Genomic DNA, 24,186 nt, shown 5'->3' on the forward strand with positions numbered 1-24,186 from the left:
GAGAGAGAGAAGTTATTACAGAGAAAGTCCTGACAGGAGAGAGAGAGAGAAGTTATTACAGAGAAAGTCCTGACAGGAGAGAGAGCGGTTACTACAGAGAAAGTCCTGACAGGAGAGAGAGAAGTTATTACAGAGAAAGTCCTGACAGGAGAGAGAGAAGTTATTACAGAGAAAGTCCTGACAGGAGAGAGAGAGAGAAGTTATTACAGAGAAAGTCCTGACAGGAGAGAGAGAGAGAAGTTACTACAGAGAAAGTCCTGACAGGAGAGAGAGAGAGAAGTTACTACAGAGAAAGTCCTGACAGGAGAGAGAGAGAGAAGTTACTACAGAGAAAGTCCTGACAGGAGAGAGAGAGAGAAGTTATTACAGAGAAAGTCCTGACAGGAGAGAGAGAGAGAAGTTATTACAGAGAAAGTCCTGACAGGAGAGAGAGAGAGAGCGGTTACTACAGAGAAAGTCCTGACAGGAGAGAGAGAGAAGTTACTACAGAGAAAGTCCTGACAGGAGAGAGAGAGAGAGAGAGAGAGAGAGAGAGAGAGAGAAGTTACTACAGAGAAAGTCCTGACAGGAGAGAGAGAGAAGTTACTACAGAGAAAGTCCTGACAGGAGAGAGAGAGAAGTTACTACTAGGGTTGAGCAGTATAACGTATATACCAGGCTATTTTGGAAATACCCACGAGATGTTTTTTTCAATACCGTTGAAACTGTACGTAATTCACTACTAAATGTTTGCCGTCAGATATAATCTTAAGAACTGTCCGAAAGATGTGCTTTTACTCTCCAGCTGTGAATTTGGTTACTTGTTAGTTAACTATGTTAAGTGGGCTGAATTAAATCAGGAGAAGGGGTATTAGCATTCTGCCGTGTTTGAGAAGACAAAGCGCTCTAGATGAGATCTACACAGCTGCCATTTTGTCCCTGTGCTTCCTACTAGTGGTCGTTTCCCCTCCTCTCTGCTCCCCTCTCTGCTCCGTGTACACATGCCACTACTTCCTTCAAAAAAGCATGCATAACATGCTTTGTTCATTTGCACAATTTTTCTTATTCACTTTCGACTTGTAAACGTCCACACTCAACGAAAATGGTTACTAGCTATACTTGTATAACTTTATGAGCTGGATTTGCCTGTCTGCAATTAGTTTGTTTGTTTTTGCTCGTTAGCATTTAGCTAAAAGCGTTCATGAGAACTCGCTATGAATTTTGTTATCATTCTGGTAATGACTCAAAAAATGTCTTTTTTTTGTGTGTATTTAGTGCCCCCTAGTGTACTATGCTGGAAATACCGTAAATCCCGCGATGGCAGAAGAACAGTACGACAATCTGGATACCGCCCCAAGACTAGTTACAGACGAATCACTGATTATGTCTTTAAGGTATCCATGGAAGTAATCCTACACAAACATTTAGCTAAATAAACAAGCGTAGCCAAGCGTAGGCCTGTGTGTGTTTATGTCTCTGTTCTCACTTTAATCTTGAACGCTCGTTTGAATCCGCTGGCGAAGAATCCTCCGAAAGGACCAATGAGAGAGCCGAAGGTGGAGAGCGCCACGCTGTGGATCTGGTATGGGTAGATGTTGACCGTTTTCTGTAGAGACAGACAGACACAGACAGACACAGACAGACAGAGACAGACAGAGACAGACAGACAGAGACAGACAGAGACAGACACAGACAGACAGAGACAGACAGAGACAGACAGAGACAGACAGAGACAGACAGAGACAGACAGAGACAGACAGAGACAGACAGACAGGACACTTTAGCGTTTCCCTTGGATTCATTGAAACAAGCACTACTATTTAGTTGTAACCAGCTAGTAAGTAAATGTTTGAACAACATGTAGTAAAATACATTTGAGCATTGATCATGTCTTGTACACACAACAGCAGGTCTATCAGACTTCCATTCTCACCAGACCAGTAATACAGGCATCCTAATTCTGAACTTTTTACACTAATTGGGTCTTTCGACCAATCAGATAAGCTCTTTTTGCTCAGAATTGGACTGCCTGTGTAAACTCAGCCTAAGAACACAAAATTTTGCCTATTAGTATCAAAGCCATCCAGGACCACAGGAAAGGCACACCACTTGTCAGAGCAGGTGATTTAACAGAGGTAAATAAATAAAGTAAATAAACCATTCAGCCTAGAGGTGCTCCCCTTCTATGACCAGATAAACTTTGACCCTGGTGGCTAAATCCCCAAAACGTTCCCAAATGCCACTGCTTTGCCCAGTTAGAGTATTTCTGGGACCAGCAGAGAATAAGATGTTAGGGAAACAGGAATTCTTCAGACAGAATTTCTGGGGGGGGGGGGGGGGGGGGGGGGGGGGGGAAATGAAATTTGCAACTGTGTAAGGTCCCCTTACCCATCTGAGGATGCTCTGGACAGTGAAGGGCAATGTGTACTCGTGCATCACGAAGATGTCCGAGGGTTCACACTCCGCAGTGAAACGGTTAGTCTCGCTGTTGTATTCCACGGGACAGACAAAATACTGGAACTGAGCTAGCAGGTATGCCAGCTAGCAGGAGAGAAGAAACACAGAAACTTTATTCCATACTATTACCATGCTGTTACTCTATTCTATACCATTACCATGTTGTTAAACTTTATTCCATGTTATTACACTTTATTCCATACTATTACTATGCTGTTACTTTATTCCATACTATTACTATGCTGTTACTTTATTCCATACTATTACCATGTTGTTACTCTATTCTATACTATTACCATGTTGTTAAACTTTATTCCATGTTATTACACTTTATTCCATACTATTACCATGCTGTTACACTTTATTCCATGTTGTTAAACTTTATTCCATGCTGTTAAACTTTATTCCATGTTGTTAAACTTTCTTCCATGTTGTTAAACTTTATTCCATGTTGTTAAACTTTATTCCATGTTGTTAAACTTTATTCCATACTATTACCATGCTGTAACTATTTTACTGTAATACTCACTATGAATCCAAAGACCAGGGTCCCAAAGAACCCTCCTATGAATCCCTCCCACGTCTTCTTGGGAGACAGCTGTAACAAATAACAATAATACATTTCAATTTCTAACGCATGTTATGATAATTATTTGATTTCTTCCAATGAGGTCTTTTTTTTATGCATAAATTGATTTTAAAATGGCAATTCCACCATTAAAACAATAAGATTCATAAAATGCCACATGAATTCACAATGTAGACGGTAAACATCACGCTTCCCGCGGAGAACATTTTATAATTTATACTGCTGTTGCTTTTCACGAGAGTGGCGCCATGTTAGCTTGTTGTCATCATCCAATCACAAGTCAACAAACCAGCACTAGACTACAGACAAGAGTTACAGCCTCCCTGTTCAAGTTATTAAGATATATTTAGGCTACTCAATGGAAGATGGAATTAAAATGACAGAACTAAATGAGAAGGACAGGCTACAACAGGTAGACTGGTAGACTGCTACTTAATAACCTGAACAGAGTTATTTACTGTAGGATTCGGAAGGGGATAAAGCGCACAGTTGAAGTTATGTAGTCTCAATTAGCCTGGCTAACGTTAGCTGGCTAGCTTCTCTCGGTTTGATGCAGTCAAGACGGGGGACTATGTACACTGAACAAAAATATTAAAAACGCAACATGTAAAGAGTTGGTCCCATGTTTCATGAGCTGAAATAAAAAGATCCCAGAAATGTTTCATACTCATAAAAAAACGAATTTCTCTCAAATTTAGTGCAAACATTTGTTTACATCCCTGTTAGTGAGCTTTTCTCCTTTGCCAAGATAATCCATCCAGCTAACAAGTGTGGCATATCAAGAAGCATGATCATTACACAGGTGCACCTTGTGCTGGGGACAATAAAAGGCCACTCAAAAATGTGCAGTTTTGTCACACAACACCACAAATGTCTCAAGTTTTGAGGGGGTGTGCAATTGGCATGCTGACTGCAGGAATTTCCACCAGAGCGGTTGCCAAGAGAATTTCATGTTAATTTCTCTACCATAAGTCACCTAATTTGAGAGAATTTGGCAGTACGTCCAACCGGCGTCACAACCGCAGACCACAGGTAACCACGCCAGCCCAGGACCTCCACAACCGGCTTCTTCACCTGCAGGATCGTCTGAGACCAGTCACCCAGACAGATGATGAAACTGTGGTTTTACACAACCGACACAACTGCATCTCTCCCCCTCATCCATTACAGCGCTGGTTAATAAAGTATAACTATTTAAAAAAATATATAATTATCAATAAATGTATCCTCCTACTAAAGTTACAGCATTGTGGTATTAGGTATTTGTAAAAAATATATATATATATATATATATATATATATATATATATATATATATATATATATATATATTAAAAAAAGGCTTTATGATGATCGGAACCTGTTAGTGGTAGTTTTGTGATAACATTTAAATCACAGTACAGTTAAGAAAAAAACAACAGTTTTTCGGGTTGGGGATTTTTATTTAATCATTCACACCCCTATTTCACACAGTGATGGCAGTGTTTCAACACAGTGATGACATTGCATTTCCACCCAGCCCACCCTGGCCTAACAGGGTGTGTGAGTAACAGGGTGTGTGAGTAACAGGGTGTGTGTGTGTGTGTGTGTGTGTCCATCCTAACCCCAATCCGCATGTGACTCAACTCCAATGGGAAAGAAAAAGGTCATGTATCTATTCTGTGGCCATACTGAAAAATGTCTGACTGTTTCTCTCTGTGTGTGTGTGTGTGTGTGTGTGTGTGTGTGTGTGTGTGTGTGTGTGTGTGTGTGTGTGTGTGTGTGTGTGTGTACTAGTATAAATCATTTTACTATTAGAATAGTATCATACATTTTTCCGATATCTGGATATTTGAAATACTTGTGATTTTTAAAACTTAAATGTTGTAACCTGAGCTGAGCCCTGCTATACACTATTTCTACCACTGGTGAGGAGACAGTGAGAGACGGGAGCAAGCGGATGGAGGTGAGAGAGATTCAACTGGGCTACAGATACAAGATTCGGTAAGTTGTAGCAGCCAAAATATTGATCATCAATTCAAAAAACAGTGACGGTCTTGAATAGAGTAGCCACATGAAGCTAGCTAGCTAGGCTAACGTTCCACACTGCACTTTCTCCCCAACCAGATTCATTTAAAAACAGTCTACCTGTTGGTTGCTCATTGTAGCATACTCCTGAATTATTTCACTTTTAAATTCTGTGATTTTTATTTTAATCTGGCATTGTATTAGTGAACTCCTGCTATACAAGGAGCCTCTGACTGTGAAGTTAAGTCACTTTGATTGGCCAACATACTGTAAACAACAAGCTACATGGTACCGGTCTTTTTAAATGGGGCACACGTCATAAAAACTATATTGAAAAGTTTGTTTTATTAAATGAAATCATTTGAAATGTCATGATATATCCTTGTATAACAATGTCACATGGATAATATTTACATTTAGAAAAAGTATGTATTTGTTCAAATATACCTACATTTACAGGCCTACTGGTGCCAGAAAAACATCCCACAGAACCACCGTCACCAGCCGGTAGCGTTGACACCAGGCAGGATGGGTCCATGGACTCATGCTGCTTTACGCCAAATCCTGACTCTGCCGTCAGTATGACTCAACAGGAACCAGGATTCGTCGGACCAGGAAATGTTTTTCCACTCCTCAAGTATCCAGTGTTGGTGATGGTGTTGGTGATATGTTGGTGTTGGTGATGGTGATATGTTGGTGTTGGTGTTATGTTGGTGTTATGTTGGTGTTGGTGTTATGTTGGTGTTGGTGTTGGTGATATGTTGGTGATGGTGTTGGTGGTTATGTTGGTGTTGATGATGGTGATGATGTTGGTGATGGTGTTGGTGATGGTGTTGGTGATGGTGTTGGTGATGGTGTTGGTGATGGTGTTGGTGATGGTGTTGGTGATGGTGTTGGTGATGGTGTTGGTGATGGTGTTGGTGATGGTGTTGGTGATGGTGTTGGTGTTGGTGATATGTTGGTGTTGGCAATGGTGTTGGCAATGGTGATATGTTGGTGATGGTGTTGGTGATGGCGCGCCCAATGGAGCTGCTGCTTCTTGTTTTTAGCTGTTAGGAGTGGAACTCCAGTGTGGTCTTCTGCTGCAATAGCCAATCCGTGACAAGGACCGACAAGTTGTGCGTTCCCGAGATGCCGTTATTCGCCTGTTAGCTTGCATGACCCATGCCATTCTCCTTTGACCTCTCATCAACGAGCTGTTTTCACCCACAGGACTACCGCTGACTGGATGTTTTTTTTTGGTTTGTCGCATCATTCTCAGTAAAATCTAGACACTGTCGTGCGTGAAAAGCCCAGGAGGCCATTCGTTTCTGAGATAATGGAACCCGCACGCCTGGCACCGACGATCATACCACACAACAAAGTCGCTTAGGTCACTGATTTTGCCCATTCTAACGTTCAATCGAACAGTAACTGAATGCCTCGATGCCTGTCTGCCTGTTTTATATAGCCACGTGACTCACTGTCTGTAGGAGCCATCCATTTTGGGGAACGGAGTCATGTACCTAATAAACTGGCCACTGAGTGTATAATATAATACAGTATACATTAAATGTACCTTAATGAGTGGTGTTCTGCCAAAGAAGAAACCAAACAAGTAGGCCATGATGTCATTGCAGATCACTATGGAGACAGGGACGAGGAACCTGGAAAACAACGTTCAAAAACATGTCAACTCCAACCGAACATTATCTTTACATTTGACCAACGAGCATCTTTACCGTTTACAGATATTGTTTTACAAAATACAGTTTGAATACAGAGCCATGAGGAGGACCTCTGTATTTGGGCTCAGCGCTGACTACCATAGGGCTGACTACCATAGGGCTGACTACCATAGGGCTCAGCGCTGACTACCATAGGGCTCAGCGCTGACTACCAAAGCGCTGACTACCATAGGGCTGACTACCATAGGGCTGACTACCATAGGGCTCAGGGCTGACTACCATAGGGCTCAGGGCTGACTACCATAGGGCTCAGCGCTGACTACCATAGGGCTGACTACCATAGGGCTCAGCGCTGACTACCATCGGGCTCAGGGCTGACTACCATAGGGCTGACTACCATAGGGCTGACTACCATAGGGCTGACTACCATAGGGCTCAGGGCTGACTACCATAGGGCTGACTACCATAGGGCTGACTACCATAGGGCTCAGGGCTAACTACCATAGGGCTGACTACCATAGGGCTCAGCGCTGACTACCATAGGGCTCAGGGCTGACTACCATAGGGCTCAGGGCTGACTACCATAGGGCTCAGGGCTGACTACCATAGGGCTCAGCGCTGACTACCATAGGGCTCAGCGCTGACTACCATAGGGCTCAGGGCTGACTACCATAGGGCTCAGGGCTGACTACCATAGGGCTCAGGGCTGACTACCATAGGGCTGAGCGCTGACTACCATAGGGCTCAGGGCTGACTACCATAGGGCTGAGCGCTGACTACCATAGGGCTGACTACCATAGGCCTGACTACCATAGGCCTGACTACCATAGGGCTGAGCGCTGACTACCATAGGGCTGAGTGCTGACTACCATAGGGCTGAGCGCTGACTACCATAGGGCTCTGGGCTGACTACCATAGGGCTCTGGGCTGACTACCATAGGCCTGACTACCATAGGGCTGAGCGCTGACTACCATAGGGCTGAGTGCTGACTACCATAGGGCTCTGGGCTGACTACCATAGGGCTCTGGGCTGACTACCATAGGGCTCTGGGCTGACTACCATAGGGCTCTGGGCTGACTACCATAGGGCTCAGATGGTGAAATCAGACTACTACAGTGTCAGGTAATCTGATGACTACAGTATCAGTGAAGAGGAGAGAAAGGACAGGTTTTTCAGGGACAGGTTTCTGGGCGTATTGTGTTTGCCGTTGTCTCTCTTACCAGATCATTCCTTCAAACAGGTTCTGGATGACCAAGTGAGACTGAGTCACCACTATCAGTAGGGTCACATGGGTCCACGCAAACTGCAGGGGCAAACCACACACACACACAGTTAGCGATGGGGAATGTAACCTGATCACTCACAATAACAAGGTTGGCAGGTAGAATGCAGAGATAGGCAGACAGGCTATAGATGTAGAAATACAGTATCTAGATAGGCAGGCTATAGAAATACAGTATCTAGATAGGCAGGCAATAGATACAGAAATACAGCATCTAGATAGGCAGGCAATATAGATATAAAAATACAGCATCTAGACAGGCAGGCAATAGATATAGAAATAGAGTATCTAGATCGGCAAGGCTGAGTCACTCCACACCACTACACCCACCGATATCTATGGAAGGCTAATAAATATGTTTTTTTTTTTAACACAGCACACTAGTGTGTGTGTGTGTGTGTGTCATGCTGGCTAGTCTGAAACATCATCCCATGTAGTGCACCTACTGTTTCATCCAGAGAGAGAGAGAGAGAGAGAGTTGGTCAAATGTAATTATCATTTCACTATGTAGTGCTCTACTTTTTACTCAAAGGTCAACAGTGGTGCAGTACATAGGGAATAGGGTTCCCTTTGAGCCGTAGTCTGGGAGGCAGTAAGCTGAATAGTAGGGTTCCCCAATAGGAGGGAGCTGTATAGTAGGGTTCCCAAATAGGAGGGAGCTGAATAGTAGGGTTCCCCAATAGGAGGCAGTAAGCTGTATAGTAGGGTTCCCCAATAGGAGGGAGCTGTATAGTAGGGTTCCCCAATAGGAGGCAGTAAGCTGTATAGTAGGGTTCCCCAATAGGAGGGAGCTGTATAGTAGGGTTCCCCAATAGGAGGCAGTGAACTGTATAGTAGGGTTCCCCAATAGGAGGCAGTAAGCTGTATAGTAGGGTTCCCCAATAGGAGGCAGTAAGCTGTATAGTAGGGTTCCCCAATAGGAGGGATCTGTATAGTAGGGTTCCCCAATAGGAGGCAGTGAACTGTATAGTAGGGATCCCCAATAGGAGGCAGTAAGCTGTATAGTAGGGTTCCCCAATAGGAGGGAGCTGTATAGTAGGGTTCCCCAATAGGAGGGAGCTGAATAGTAGGGTTCCCCAATAGGAGGCAGTAAGCTGTATAGTAGGGTTCCCCAATAGGAGGGAGCTGTATAGTAGGGTTCCCCAATAGGAGGCAGTAAGCTGTATAGTAGGGTTCCCCAATAGGAGGGAGCTGTATAGTAGGGTTCCCCAATAGGAGGCAGTGAACTGTATAGTAGGGTTCCCCAATAGGAGGCAGTAAGCTGTATAGTAGGGTTCCCCAATAGGAGGCAGTAAGCTGTATAGTAGGGTTCCCCAATAGGAGGGATCTGTATAGTAGGGTTCCCCAATAGGAGGCAGTGAACTGTATAGTAGGGATCCCCAATAGGAGGCAGTAAGCTGTATAGTAGGGTTCCCCAATAGGAGGGAGCTGTATAGTAGGGTTCCCCAAAAGGAGGCAGTAAGCTGTATAGTAGGGTTCCCCAATAGGAGTGAGCTGTATAGTAGGGTTCCCCAATAGGAGGCAGTGAACTGTATAGTAGGGTTCCCCAATAGGAGGCAGTGAACTGTATAGTAGGGTTCCCCAATAGGAGGCAGTAAGCTGTATAGTAGGGTTCCCCAATAGGAGGCAGTAAGCTGTATAGTAGGGTTCCCCAATAGGAGGCAGTAAGCTGTATAGTAGGGTTCCCCAATAGGAGGGAGCTGTATAGTAGGGTTCCCCAATAGGAGGCAGTAAGCTGTATAGTAGGGTTCCCCAATAGGAGGCAGTGAACTGTATAGTAGGGTTCCCCAATAGGAGGCAGTAAGCTGTATAGTAGGGTTCCCCAATAGGAGGCAGTAAGCTGTATAGTAGGGTTCCCCAATAGGAGGGATCTGTATAGTAGGGTTCCCCAATAGGAGGGATCTGTATAGTAGGGTTCCCCAATAGGAGGCAGTGAACTGTATAGTAGGGATCCCCAATAGGAGGCAGTAAGCTGTATAGTAGGGTTCCCCAATAGGAGGCAGTAAGCTGTATAGTAGGGTTCCCCAACAGGAGGCAGTAAGCTGTATAGTAGGGTTCCCCAATAGGAGGCAGTAAGCTGTATAGTAGGGTTCCCCAATAGGAGGCAGTAAGCTGTATAGTAGGGTTCCCCAATAGGAGGCAGTAAGCTGTATAGTAGGGTTCCCCAATAGGAGACAGTAAGCTGTATAGTAGGGTTCCCCAATAGGAGACAGTAAGCTGTATTGTAGGGTTCCCCAATAGGAGACAGTAAGCTGTATTGTAGGGTTCCCCAATAGGAGGCAGTAAGCTGTATAGTAGGGTTCCCCAATAGGAGGCAGTAAGCTGTATAGTAGGGTTCCCCAATAGGAGGCAGTAAGCTGTATAGTAGGGTTCCCCAATAGGAGGCAGTAAGCTGTATAGTAAGGTTCCCCAATAGGAGGCAGTAAGCTGTATAGTAGGGTTCCCCAATAGGAGGCAGTAAGCTGTATAGTAGGGTTCCCCAATAGGAGGGAGCTGTATAGTAGGGTTCCCCAATAGGAGGCAGTAAGCTGTATAGTAGGGTTCCCCAATAGGAGGCAGTAAGCTGTATAGTAGGGTTCCCCAATAGGAGGCAGTAAGCTGTATAGTAGGGTTCCCCAATAGGAGGCAGTAAGCTGTATAGTAGGGTTCCCCAATAGGAGGGAGCTGTATAGTAGGGTTCCCCAATAGGAGGGAGCTGTATAGTAGGGTTCCCCAATAGGAGGGAGCTGAATAGTAGGGTTCCCCAATAGGAGGGAGCTGAATAGTAGGGTTCCCCAATAGGAGGCAGTAAGCTGTATAGTAGGGTTCCCCAATAGGAGGGAGCTGTATAGTAGGGTTCCCCAATAGGAGGGAGCTGTATAGTAGGGTTCCCCAATAGGAGACAGTAAGCTGTATAGTAGGGTTCCCCAATAGGAGGCAGTAAGCTGTATAGTAGGGTTCCCCAATAGGAGACAGTAAGCTGTATAGTAGGGTTCCCCAATAAGAGACAGTAAGCTGTATAGTAGGGTTCCCCAATAGGAGGCAGTAAGCTGTATAGTAGGGTTCCCCAATAGGAGGGAGCTGAATAGTAGGGTTCCCCAATAGGAGGGCGCTGTATAGTAGGGTTCCCCAATAGGAGGCAGTAAGCTGAATAGTAGGGTTCCCCAATAGGAGACAGTAAGCTGTATAGTAGGGTTCCCCAATAGGAGGGAGCTGTATAGTAGGGTTCCCCAATAGGAGGCAGTAAGCTGAATAGTAGGGTTCCCCAATAGGAGACAGTAAGCTGTATTGTAGGGTTCCCCAATAGGAGGGAGCTGTATAGTAGGGTTCCCTAATAGGAGGGCGCTGAATAGTAGGGTTCCCCAATAGGAGGCAGTAAGCTGTATACTAGGGTTCCCCAATAGGAGACAGTAAGCTGTATAGTAGGGTTCCCCAATAGGAGGGAGCTGAATAATAGGGTTCCCCAATAGGAGGGAGCTGAATAGTAGGGTTCCCCAATAGGAGGGAGCTGAATAGTAGGGTTCCCCAATAGGAGGCAGTAAGCTGTATAGTAGGGTTCCCCAATAGGAGGGAGCTGTATAGTAGGGTTCCCCAATAGGAGACAGCTGTATAGTAGGGTTCCCCAATAGGAGACAGTAAGCTGTATAGTAGGGTTCCCCAATAGGAGGCAGTAAGCTGTATAGTAGGGTTCCCCAATAGGAGACAGTAAGCTGTATAGTAGGGTTCCCCAATAAGAGACAGTAAGCTGTATAGTAGGGTTCCCCAATAGGAGGCAGTAAGCTGTATAGTAGGGTTCCCCAATAGGAGGGAGCTGAATAGTAGGGTTCCCCAATAGGAGGGCGCTGTATAGTAGGGTTCCCCAATAGGAGACAGTAAGCTGTATAGTAGGGTTCCCCAATAAGAGACAGTAAGCTGTATAGTAGGGTTCCCCAATAGGAGGCAGTAAGCTGAATAGTAGGGTTCCCCAATAGGAGACAGTAAGCTGTATAGTAGGGTTCCCCAATAGGAGGGAGCTGTATAGTAGGGTTCCCCAATAGGAGGGAGTAAGCTGAATAGTAGGGTTCCCCAATAGGAGACAGTAAGCTGTATAGTAGGGTTCCCCAATAGGAGGGAGTTCTCCAAGTTTTTTGGGCAATATATATATATATATATACTGTGTGTGTATATGTATATATATATATATATATATATATATATATAAAACACACACAGTTCCAGTCAAAAGGTTGGATACATCTACTCATTCCAGAGTTTTTCTTTATTTGGACTATTTTCTACATTATAGAATACTAGTGAAGACATCAAAACTATAAAATAACACATATGGAATCATGTAGTAACCATAAAAAGTGTTAAACAAATCAAAATATATTTTAGGTTCTTCAAAATAGCCACCCTTTGCCTTGATGACAGCTTTGCACACTCTTGGCATTCTCTCAACTAGCTTCATGGGGAATGCTTTTCCAACAGTCTTGAAGGAGTTCCCACATATGCTGAGCACTTGTTGGCTGCTTTTCCTTCACTCTGCGGTCCAACTCATCCCAAACGGGTTGAGGTCTGGTCATTGTGGAGGCCAGGTCATCTGATGCAGCACTCCAATTCTCCTTCTTGGTCAAATAGCCCTTACACAGCCTGGAGGTGCGTTTGGGGTCATTGTCCTGTTGAAAAACGAATTATAGTCCCACTAAGCGCTAACCAGATGGGAAGGTGTATTACTGTAGAATGCTGTGGTAGCCATGCTGGTTAAGTGTGCCTTGAACTCCAAATAAATCACTGACAGTGTCACCAGCAAAGCACCCCCATACCATCACACCTCCTCCTCCATGCTTCACGGTGGGAACCACACATGCGGAGATCATCCCTTCACCTACTCTGCGACTCATAAAGACGCGGCGGTTGGAACCAAAAATCTCAAATTTGGACAGATTTTCACCAGTCGAATGTCCATTGCTCGTGTTTTCTGGTCCAAGCAAGTCTCTTCTTATTGGTGTCCTTTAGTAGTGGTTTCTTTGCAGCAAATCAACCATGAAGGTCTGATTCACACAGTCTCTTCTGAACAGTTGATGTTGAGATGTGTCTGTTACTTGAACTCTGTGAAGCATTTATTTGGGCTGCAATCGGAGGTGCAGTTAACTCTAATGAACGTATCCTCTGCAGCAGAGGTAACTCTGGGTCTTCCTTTCCTGTGGCGGTCCTCATGAGAGCCAGTTTCATCATAGCACTTGATGGTTCTTGCAACTGCACTTGAAGAAACTTTCAAAGTTCTTTACATTTTCCACATTGACTGACCTTTATGTCTTAAAGTAATGATGGAGTGTTGCTTCTCTTTGCTTATTTGAGCTGTTCTTGCCACAATATGGACTTGGTCTTTTACCAAATAGGACTATCTCCTGTATACCACCCCTACCTTGTCACAACACAACTGATTGGCCTCAAACGCATTAAGGAAAGAAATTCTACAAATTAACTTTTAACAAGGCACACCTGTTCATTGAAATGCATTCCAGGTGATTACCTCACAAATCTGGTTGAGAGAATGTCAAGAGTGTGCAAAGCTGTCATCAAGGCAAAGGCTGGCTACTTTGAAGAATCTCAAATATAAAATATATTTTGATTTGTTTAACACTTTTTATGGTTACTACATGATTCCATATGTGTTATTTCATAGTGTTGATGTCTTCACTATTATTCTACAATGTAGAAAATAGTAAAAAATAAAGACAAACCCTGGAATGAGTAGATGTGTCCAAACGTTTGACTGGTACTGTATATATTTATTTTATTATTTTCGTTGTTGGATATATATATATATATATTTTTAAATCACCAGGAATTCAGCTCAAATTTATTTTATTTTAGGAAATCTGTTCCATGTATTCCCACACATAAAGAAGTGATCGTATCCCAAATGTAAATCAAAGTTTGAAATTATTCCGTTTTATTTTTTTTTTGTCAAAATACTCCAATCTCCATTTTGGTGATTCTTGCTGTCAATTTGCGCTGTAGAAATGATATATAACCATGTTCCCTTGGGGGGGGACCCCCCTGACCATCCGTGGCTGGATGAAACTGGGGAACCCTGCTGTATAGTATGGCATGCAGAGTATCAGGAAGGTGATTGGGCAGTTAGTCAGTGGTATCCAGGGTTACGTGACTCATACACACCATGTAAAACTGCAGGCGATAATGCTTCTTCACTAAACTCAGAACAAACATGCAGAAACCTGTGAAAAATCAAATAACATGCGGTCAGTTTCTCTGTACAAGGTGGGAGGGGAAAGAACAACATCTTCATCCTCATCATCATCATCATCATCATTCCATATCCCCCCCCACACCTTTAATCTGTTGCAGTAGGGTATCAATAGGGATGTGCATCTTTTTGAGACGATTTAATATACGTATATAGATACATGGACTCCATTACCATACAGGAACTATCGGTTTAAATTTGAAAACGATTCAGTGAATCGATGAGAATCAAAAAAAAATGTTGCATTTATTTGTTACATAAAAACATATTCCTTTTCAAGTTGAAATCAGCTGCTGATGGGAGCTCACGGGTTGGATATGTCTGAGCTGACGTGTGTGTGTGTGTGTGTGTGTGTGTGTGTGTGTGTGTGTGTGTGAGAGAGAATGATGTACACTGCGTGCAAAATTATTAGGCAAGTGAGTATTCTGATATTATCTGCTATCATTAAGGATGAGGTGGTTGGACCTTTTCGGGTTAAAGCTGGACTGAAACTCAACTCCCAAACCTACTGCCAGTTTCTGGAAGATACTTTCTTCAAGCAGTGGTACAGGAAGAAGTCCTCCACATTCAAGAAGGCCATGATCTTTATGCAGGACAATGCTCCATCACATGCATCCAAGTACTCCACTGCTTGGCTAGTCAGCAAGGGCCTCAAAGATGCCTGAATAATGACCTGGCCCCCTTCCTCACCTGACTTCAATCCTATTGAGAACTTGTGGGCCCTTCTCAAACGTGAGATTTACAGTGATGGAAGACAATACACCTTTTTGAACAGCATTTGGGAGGCTGTAGTTGCTGCCTCAGCGAAAGGTGATCGTGAACAGATCAAGAAACTGACAGACTCCATGGAAGGAAGGCTCATGGCATTTATTGAAAAGAAGGGTGTCTATACTGGTAACTGAATATTTTTGAAAGGTCGAAAATTGTTATTTAATTGTCATTTTGTGTTACTTATTTGTTACACTTACTCTAAAAATTGAGAATAAACAAGTGAGTTGGGAGAAATTATTTTTGGTATTTAGTTGCCTAATAATTGTGCACACTTATATATTCCCCTGAGAAAGACACAACTCACTTTTCCTTTGTTAAACATTCCGGTTTGAGGTTCAATAACATTTCTGGATTGACTGAGAGCATTGTGTTTGTTCAACAGTAAAATTAATCCTGAGGAATACAATTTGTCTAATAACTGTGCACTCAGCGTATATCTATGGTGTAGGTACCTGATCTGAGCCATAAAGGAGACTACCACCCACTACCAGATTAGAGCCATGAGGGAGACTACCACCCCTCTACCAGATTAGAGCCATGAAGGAGACTACCACCCCACTACCAGATTAGAGCCATGAGGGAGACTACCACCCCACTACCAGATTAGAGCCATGAGGGAGACTACCACCCCTCTACCAGATTAGAGCCATGAGGGAGACTACCACCCCACTACCAGGTTAGAGCCATGAAGGAGACTACCACCCCACTACCAGATTAGAGCCATAAAGGAGACTACCACCCCTCTACCAGATTAGAGCCATAAAGGGAGACTACCACCCCACTACCAGATTAGAGCCATAAAGGAGACTACCACCCCAATTTCAGATTAGAGCCATGAAGGAGACTACCACCCCACTACCAGATTAGAGCCATAAAGGAGACTACCACCCCTCTACCAGATTAGAGCCATGAGGGAGACTACCACCCCACTACCAGATTAGAGCCATGAAGGAGACTACCACCCCACTACCAGATTAGAGCCATAAAGGAGACTACCACCCCTCTACCAGATTAGAGCCATAAAGGAGACCACCCCACTACCAGATTAGAGACATACAGGAGACTACCACCCCTCTACCAGATTAGAGCCATAAAGGAGACTTCCACCCCTCTACCAGATTAGAGCCATGAGGGAGACTACCACCCCTCTACAAGATTAGAGCCATAAAGGAGACTACCACCCCTCTACCAGATTAGAGCCATAAAGGAGACTACCACCCCAATTTCAGATTAGAGCCATAAAGGAGACTACCACCCCTCTACCAGATTAGAGCCATAAGGGAGACTACCACCCCACTACCAGATTAGAGCCATAAGGGAGACTACCACCCCTCTACCAGATTAGAGCCATAAAGGAGACTACCACCCCACTACCAGATTAGAGCCATAAGGGAGACTACCACACCACTACCAGATGAGAGCCATAAGGGAGACTACCACCCCACTACCAGATTAGAGCCATAAAGGAGACTACCACCCCAATTTCAGATTAGAGCCATGAAGGAGACTACCACCCCACTACCAGATTAGAGCCATAAAGGAGACTACCATCCCTCTACCAGATTAGAGCCATGAGGGAGACTACCACCCCACTACCAGATTAGAGCCATGAAGGAGACTACCACCCCTCTACCAGATTAGAGCCATAAGGGAGACTACCACCCCACTACCAGATTAGAGCCATAAGGGAGACTACCACCCCTCTACCAGATTAGAGCCATAAAGGAGACTACCACCCCACTACCAGATTAGAGCCATAAGGGAGACTACCACACCACTACCAGATGAGAGCCATAAGGGAGACTACCACCCCACTACCAGATTAGAGCCATAAAGGAGACTACCACCCCAATTTCAGATTAGAGCCATGAAGGAGACTACCACCCCACTACCAGATTAGAGCCATAAAGGAGACTACCACCCCTCTACCAGATTAGAGCCATGAGGGAGACCACCCCACTACCAGATTAGAGCCATAAAGGAGACTACCACACCACTACCAGATTAGAGCCATAAGGGAGACTACCACCCCACTACCAGATTAGAGCCATAAGGGATACCATCACCCCCATCAGATTTGTGGTCAATGTAACCTATGTTTTTTGTCTCCCTACTGTGGTTCTGAAATCACCATCCCCCACTAATTAACTTATTTTTGCAGATTAAGTGTTTGAGCTAGTCATGTATCAATATGTATTCTTTACAAATTAGCTATGACATACCCAACGAATATTTCGCAAATTTTGGATTTCACCCCCATCAAAAAAAAAAAATTATGGTTTGGATTGTTTGGAAGTTTTAAATGGAGAGATCTTCTCTGACTTCGGCCATGCAGCGCACCTCGCAAAAAGTATTGCTTGTTATGAAATGATGAACATTACCCTGTATATCTAATAATGACCATCGGGGACCGATGCGTATCGGTGAATCATTACATCCTTAGCTATTAACCAAACAGTCACTGTATATGGCCTGATCGTAACAGTGAGAGGGTATTATAATATCCACCCAGTACAGCCAGAAGAGGACTGGCCACCCCTCATAGCCTGGTTCCTCTCTAGGTTTCTAATCTCCACCCGGCACAGCCAGAAGAGGACTGGCCACCCCTCATAGCCTGGTTCCTCTCTAGGTTTCTTCCTAGGTTTTGGCCTTTCTAGGGAGTGTTTCCTAGGGAGTTTTTCCCAGCCACCGTGCTTCTTTCACATGCATTGCTTGCTGTTTGGGGGTTTTAGGCTGGGTTTCTGTACAGCACTTTGAGATATCAGCTGATGTACGAAGGGCTATATAAATACATTTGATTTGATTTTGTATACATAGAGCAGGGAATGTCATGTGACTATTGAATGGAACGGGACATCACATTTTCAAAACATTGTCTTTTAAAACTGGAATCCTTAAAATTGGTCAAACTGTCCGTTCGGGATACTACAACAAAGAAATTACTAACAACAAAACACTATTCTGTTCCCTTCGGACATCGTCGCATGGAAACTGTATTTTAGCAAACTGCTATACTCTCCTCTGTTTAATCAGAATACTAAAAGGTGCTGTGGCAAACAGCGGTTTCCTCAAATGCAAATTCCATGTTTTAGCATTTTACACAACGAACAACGCAACCTCAGAAAACAAAACTCCATTGGATTTGATTGAAGAGCTATAGATTTGTAGCACGGTCCCAGATATGTTTGTTGCGGCCTTGCTAAACGGATATTGCCAATGTCACGCTGAGTTGTCAAGACCGCAAAAAAACTGATATGGGACCAGGGCTAATAGAACTCAATTTGTGACTCGTTTCAAATACGCGGAGGGAGTTGAAAAGAGAACACAAAGAAGGCTGTTGTATAAAACACCTGTCTCCGGATTACATCGTCAAAATAAAGGGCAACCATGGCATCCGTGACAGAGAGGGAGAAGCGTAAGAGAGTCTAGCTAGCTACATTTTCAGATATTATACGTTTCAAATTTTGTCAGAAAGTCATTTTCATTGCAAGTTAAAGTGTAGCTAGCTAACATCAGCTGGCTGGTTCGCTAGCTAACGTTGTGTATGATCTGTGTAGTAATATTATTCATATCTCAGAGCCATTTGCATTGCTAGTTATAGCCTAATGTTAGCTAGCTAACTAGTTGGTTAGCTTTAGCTACCTGTAGATTCATGCATGGTAGTAACGTTATGAGTTGGGATTATGGTTCATTGTTTAGCTAGCTAGCTAGCTACATGTCTAAACATAAGACTCCACTATGCAAGTAACCATTTCACTTCACCGTTTACACATTCTGTATCCTGTGCATGTGACAAATAAATGTTGATTTAATTTAATATACTGTGTGTTTACCAGAGATGGTAATGTGAAGAACAACATGACCTGCACCAAAGTCAAATTAGGATATAACGTTAGGCCAAAGAGACAGTGTCCAAGTTAGTAAAATTCTCTGGTAGAATTCTCTGTGTTTATTTTTGTCACACTCTAAACCGTAAGCTATTTTCTGTAATTAGCTCGTCATTAACTTCTAAATAGTGATCTTGTTGTGAGTTTATTTTCCGGTAATAATTAATACAACTTAGCTAAACTCAAGACGTTGTCAGCTATATGACATGGTCATTATTTGAACTGACTAGCCAGCTAACTTAACGTTAGCAAGCTAGCTAACAAGCTAGAAACGAACCATAACATTGTTTAGAAAGTTGCTTTTAGTAGTCTGGTTTGCTAGATTGACATATGCTAAATTCATTTTTAAATGGATGGGTTTATTGGTGTTAAAATTAAATCAAATTGTATTTGTCACATGTGCCAAATACAACAGGTGTAGACCTTAGCGTGAAATGTTTACATACAAGCCCTTAACCCACAATGCAGATTTAAGAAAATATAGTTCTGAAAATATTTACTAAATAAACTAAAGTAAAAAAAAATTTAAATCCTTCTGCTACTGGATCCTGGACTTCCTGACTATTCTGGACCACCTGCTGACGTCATGCAGCCTGGCGTTTTCACAACAGCAAGTTTGACGTTCATGAGGTCACTGCGACAACTGTCTACAGACATGTCTATAGACGTAGTATAAACCAGCCTTTAGTCTTGATGTCTTTGGTTGTTTAGTACACTATACGGTACTCACTCTGTTTAGCACATGGCCTCACATGTGAATCCTTAAAGAGATGGGTGGGGCTAAAGGCTTAAGAGGGTGTGAACGATGCTGAACGAGTGTAGACAAAGAAGAGCTCTCCAGTAGGTGTACAAAAATATTCAAGGGCCATTTTCTCAAAAGTGGGGTTACAAATTTATAAACTTTCAAAGCAGAACTACTTTCCCATTGTTCCTCAACTGTAGTGTATGATATACCATTCTCTCTCTCTGAGTCTCTACTTCTATCTAATGTAAAAAAAACAAAAAAAACACTTTCAAATGTTGCTACATAAGACCGAATTGAGCCGGTCGGTCACATTTGTGCTGAAGGTGTCGATTAAAACCCTCATTGTGTGTCGGATTTCGCCACATAAAGCAAGCAGCCGATATGAAATCCCCTAGGAAGAAGTTGCGTATTGAAGTCGCCGGGAAGATTTAGTCTGTTCAGCAGAGAGTTGTGGATTTTAACTGGCTGTGACAGACAGTCACACACCAGCCAGGGTCAAGTCAAAAAGAGACTCCAAAGCCTGTATTCACAAAGGCTGTGTTTACATTGGCAGCCCAAAATCAGATCTATTGGCTGATTTTTCAGGGAATGTGTAAACAGCAAAAAAAAACACACAAAAAAAACAGATGGAATCTGATCTTCCAGGCTAGCAGGAAGCTGAAGGGAGAAAGGAAATGTTGTCATGCCATCACCTAACTGTCATGCCATCACCTAACTAGCTAACACGCCAATAAGGTGAGGAAGGGGGGGTAACTGACGATAGTGTGTCTGTTTCTGAATGGTTATTATGGAAATGCTCTTTGGCCCGAGTCCATAGGCTTCTGAGAAACATACTTTATAGCCCTGTTAGTTAATCACAAACCGCAGCGTGTGTAGGGACTTACGTCAGTCTAGTAGTCAATGTTTCACGTCGGCCTCGTCTTCACAATAAAACTACCCAGCCAACAGGGGACGTCCTAAGGACGTCCAGGGGACCGTGACACAAACCTCCCGATGTTCCGCGACTCATTTTTGTTTGCTGGGTAAGTAGCTAGCCCAGAGGTTTACAAGCGTTTTTTGGTCTGTCAACCCATTTTGATACAAATGTTATTTTTGTGTGTAATCAATAGGCAATGATAATTATTATTATTTTTTTTTAATTGGGACGATGACCGGCTGGCAGTGCTTTTGACGGTATTTCAATCTGAAGACAGTACGGTTTGAAGTGATTGAAATGCATCAGAAAGGTATTAGGAAGTTCACCAGATGTTGTTCAGAAAATAAAAGAACATCAACAATATCTGATTTATTTCCTGGTTTTGTCCACCGGGTTCTGAAGGCTTGTGGACATAGTAGAGAGAAACAGAATACAGAACTCTTTCCATGACAGACTGACCAGGTGAAGCCATGATCCCTTATTGATGTTACCTAAATCCACTTAAAATCAGTGTAGATGAAGGGGAGGAGACGGGTTAAAGAAGGATTTTTAAACCTCGAGACATTTGAGACATGGATTGTGTATGTGTGTCATTCAGAGGGTTGAACGGGCAAGACAAGATATTTAAGTGCCTTTGAACAGGGTATGGTAGTAGGTGCCAGGCCGTACCGGTTTGTGGCAAGGGCTGCAACGCTGCTAGGTTTTTCACTGTGTAGCTTAAACCGTTCAAAAGATAGCAGGAAGAAAACAGAAACCGGTTACTCACGTAACCCCGGTTCTATGAACCAAGCATGATTTTCTTTCTCTCATGACCCCATTTTTTCAAATCAGGCTGTTAAAATGTGCCTGTTTCTATGTTGTTATAGACCAGTATATTAATACTGCTGTTTATGTTATTATAGACCAATATATTAGTACTGCTGTTTCTATGTTATTATAGACCAGTATATTAGTACTGCTGTTTCTATGTTATTATAGACCAGTATATTAGTACTGCTGTATATATGTTGTTATAGACCAGTATATTAGTACTGCTGTTTCTATGTTCTAATAGACCAATATATGTTCTAATAGACCAGTGTATTAATACTGCTGTTTCTATGTTGTTATAGACCAGTATATTAGTACTGCTGTATACATGTTGTTATAGACCAGTATATTAGTACTGCTGTTTCTATGTTCTAATATACCAGTGTATTAGTACTACTGTTTCTATGTTCTAATAGACCAGTATATTAATACTACTGTTTCTATGTTCTAATAGACCAGTTTATTAGTACTGCTGTTTCTATGTTGTTATAGACCAGTTTATTAGTACTGTTGTTTCCATGATTAACGTTTATGGGTTATTACTGTGGAGATAAGAACTGCACAGGCTTATATATAAATATTATATATATATATATATATTAAAGTGTTATTTCTTACTTTTTGTAGGTATTTTTCTTAAAACGGAATTGTTGGTTAAGGGCTTGTCAGTAAGTATTTCACTCTAAGGTCTACCTACACCTGTTGTATTCGGTGCACGTGACAAATACAATGTTATTTGATATGTCTACCTTACACTTGTCTTCATGGTACTGATGGCGTTACACTGAGCCTCACCTGCCAGGTAGACAGCGAAAGAGATAAATCTATGGTATCGGACCAGGAACTGGAGCGGTTCTTCTCTCTGCACCAACGCACCAAAGTACTCCGCCAATGTCTCACCATAGAAGAAGTAGTTCACACAAATCAGGAAGTACCTAAAAAAAAAGAAAAAAAAAAAGGCAAACAAGTCAGTTTCAATTCACACGAATCATCATCAGGCGAAAGTACTTGAAGGAAAACAAGGATTTTGTATTCATTCCTTTTGGTTTTGTGTGTTTTTGTTTGTTTGTTGTTTGTTCAGAGGTTAGAGTTCACTTGGTTTTGGGCTGTTCAGAGGGCATGCTGTGTGTACTTTTCAAACGGACTTGCCTAGTTCAATAAATAAAAGGTACAATAAAAATAAATTAAAACTTCCAGCATGGCAGTGGCATTTGCTCATGGTTGGCTCAACTCAAGCCTTGGTGTGTATGAGTTTGTGTGCGTTTATGGGGAAAAAGTTGCTCTGCTCTACAGAACCCCCCCCCCCCCCCCGAGGCGAAGGGGGACTCTATATTCAGACTATTACCTGAAAAATAAAACTACTCGACATTTTTGACAGAGAAACTGTTAAACCCAACCCTCTCTGTCCCCTGGGATACAAAGGCACAAACTTCAAGAGATAAAGTGTAGATGGTATCCCTGTCTCCTGCTGGTCATTCTACGTCTTCTAACCTGGACTCAGAACAGTCGCACCTATAATCAATACCGGAAACAGTTGATGGCTCTCTATTTTTCAGAGACGCAGAGTGAGGAGAGACGGGGAGGGGGGGACAGAGAGAAGAGAGAGACGGAGGGGGGGACAGAGAGAAGAGAGAGAGGGGGACAGAGAGAAGGGGGGGACAGAGAGAAGAGAGAGCGAGAGAGACAGATAGAGAAAAACGAGAGGGGGGGAGATAGAGAGGGAGAGAGATGGAATGAGAAAAAGGATCATTAAGATTGACAGAGAGATTATAGTTGGTCCTCACCAGCTGAGTGTCCTGAACCAGGGCAGCTCGTAGGAATGGTAGACTCTGTAGCCGATCTCTATGATCTCCTGAAAACACTTGATCTGGATGGTCATCACCTACCAAGGAGAGAGAACGAGAGAGAAAGAGAGAGGGGGGGAGTGAGAGAGGAGTTAGGACCAGTGTTGGGGGTGACCCATATAAAAGGAATGCCATAACTTTTTTTTGCGGTTGTCAGGTCCTGGCCAGTATAAGGGGTTATTTGTTATTGTAGTTTGGTCAGGAAGTGGCAGAGGGGTGTGTTTGTTTTGTGTTGTCGAGGTTTTTGGGTTGTGTTCTATGTTTTATTTTCTAGTTTTTCTATTTCTATGTCTAGTTTATTGTTTTGACCTTCAAATTGGGAGGCAGCTGTTCCTCGTTGCCTCTAATTGAAGGTCCTATTTGGTAGGGGTGTTTTTCTATGGGTTTTGTGGGTAGTTGTTCCTTGTTTAGCCGTGTGCCTGACAGGACTGTTTTTCGTCGTTCTTTTTGTTCGTGTGTTTTGTTTCTTCAATAAAAGAGAAAATGAGCATACACATTCCCGCTGCATTATGGTCCAATTCCTACGACGCCCGTAATAAGGGTTATGTAACTCGTTACTTTTTTTATTTTATTTTACGTGGTAATATTACGAACTCCCCTTTTTTTTTTACGTAACCCCTGCGTTACCTTCACGTTATTTTCAGAAGATATCGGTCGTGGTGTTTCCGTGATCTGATCTGGAGAATCCAGATTAAAATGGAAGGGGGGTTGCACATCTGATCTTGAGAATCCAGATTAAAATGGAAGGGGGGTTGCACATCTGATCTTGAGAATCCAGATTAAAATGGAAGGGGGGGTTGCACATCTGATCTGGAGAATCCAGATTAAAATGGAAGGGGGGGTTGCACATCTGATCTTGAGAATCCAGATTAAAATGGAAGGGGGGTTGCACATCTGATCTTGAGAATCCAGATTAAAATGGAAGGGGGGGTTGCACATCTGATCTGGAGAATCCAGATTAAAATGGAAGGGGGGAAGGGGGGGTTGCACATCTGATCT

The 24,186-nt window shown here is 43.0% G+C and overlaps 1 protein-coding gene across 1 annotated transcript in view; it reads right to left on the minus strand.

The window, feature by feature from the left end:
* LOC115165041 (phosphatidate cytidylyltransferase 1) overlaps positions 1–24,186 on the minus strand; it is a 53,181-nt gene that overhangs the window by 5,136 nt on the left and 23,859 nt on the right. The window contains exons 4-11 of the mRNA XM_029718069.1: positions 23,128–23,225; positions 22,139–22,278; positions 14,127–14,185; positions 7,921–8,003; positions 6,591–6,678; positions 2,966–3,034; positions 2,368–2,520; positions 1,466–1,585 (exon numbers count right to left, since the gene is read on the minus strand). Of these exons, the coding sequence (XP_029573929.1) occupies positions 1,466–1,585; positions 2,368–2,520; positions 2,966–3,034; positions 6,591–6,678; positions 7,921–8,003; positions 14,127–14,185; positions 22,139–22,278; positions 23,128–23,225 (810 nt within the window). The remainder of the gene's footprint in view (positions 1–1,465; positions 1,586–2,367; positions 2,521–2,965; positions 3,035–6,590; positions 6,679–7,920; positions 8,004–14,126; positions 14,186–22,138; positions 22,279–23,127; positions 23,226–24,186) is intronic.

This window comes from Salmo trutta, chromosome 27 (assembly GCF_901001165.1).
Source record: "Salmo trutta chromosome 27, fSalTru1.1, whole genome shotgun sequence".
In the NCBI taxonomy this organism is placed as follows: Eukaryota; Metazoa; Chordata; class Actinopteri; order Salmoniformes; family Salmonidae; genus Salmo; species Salmo trutta.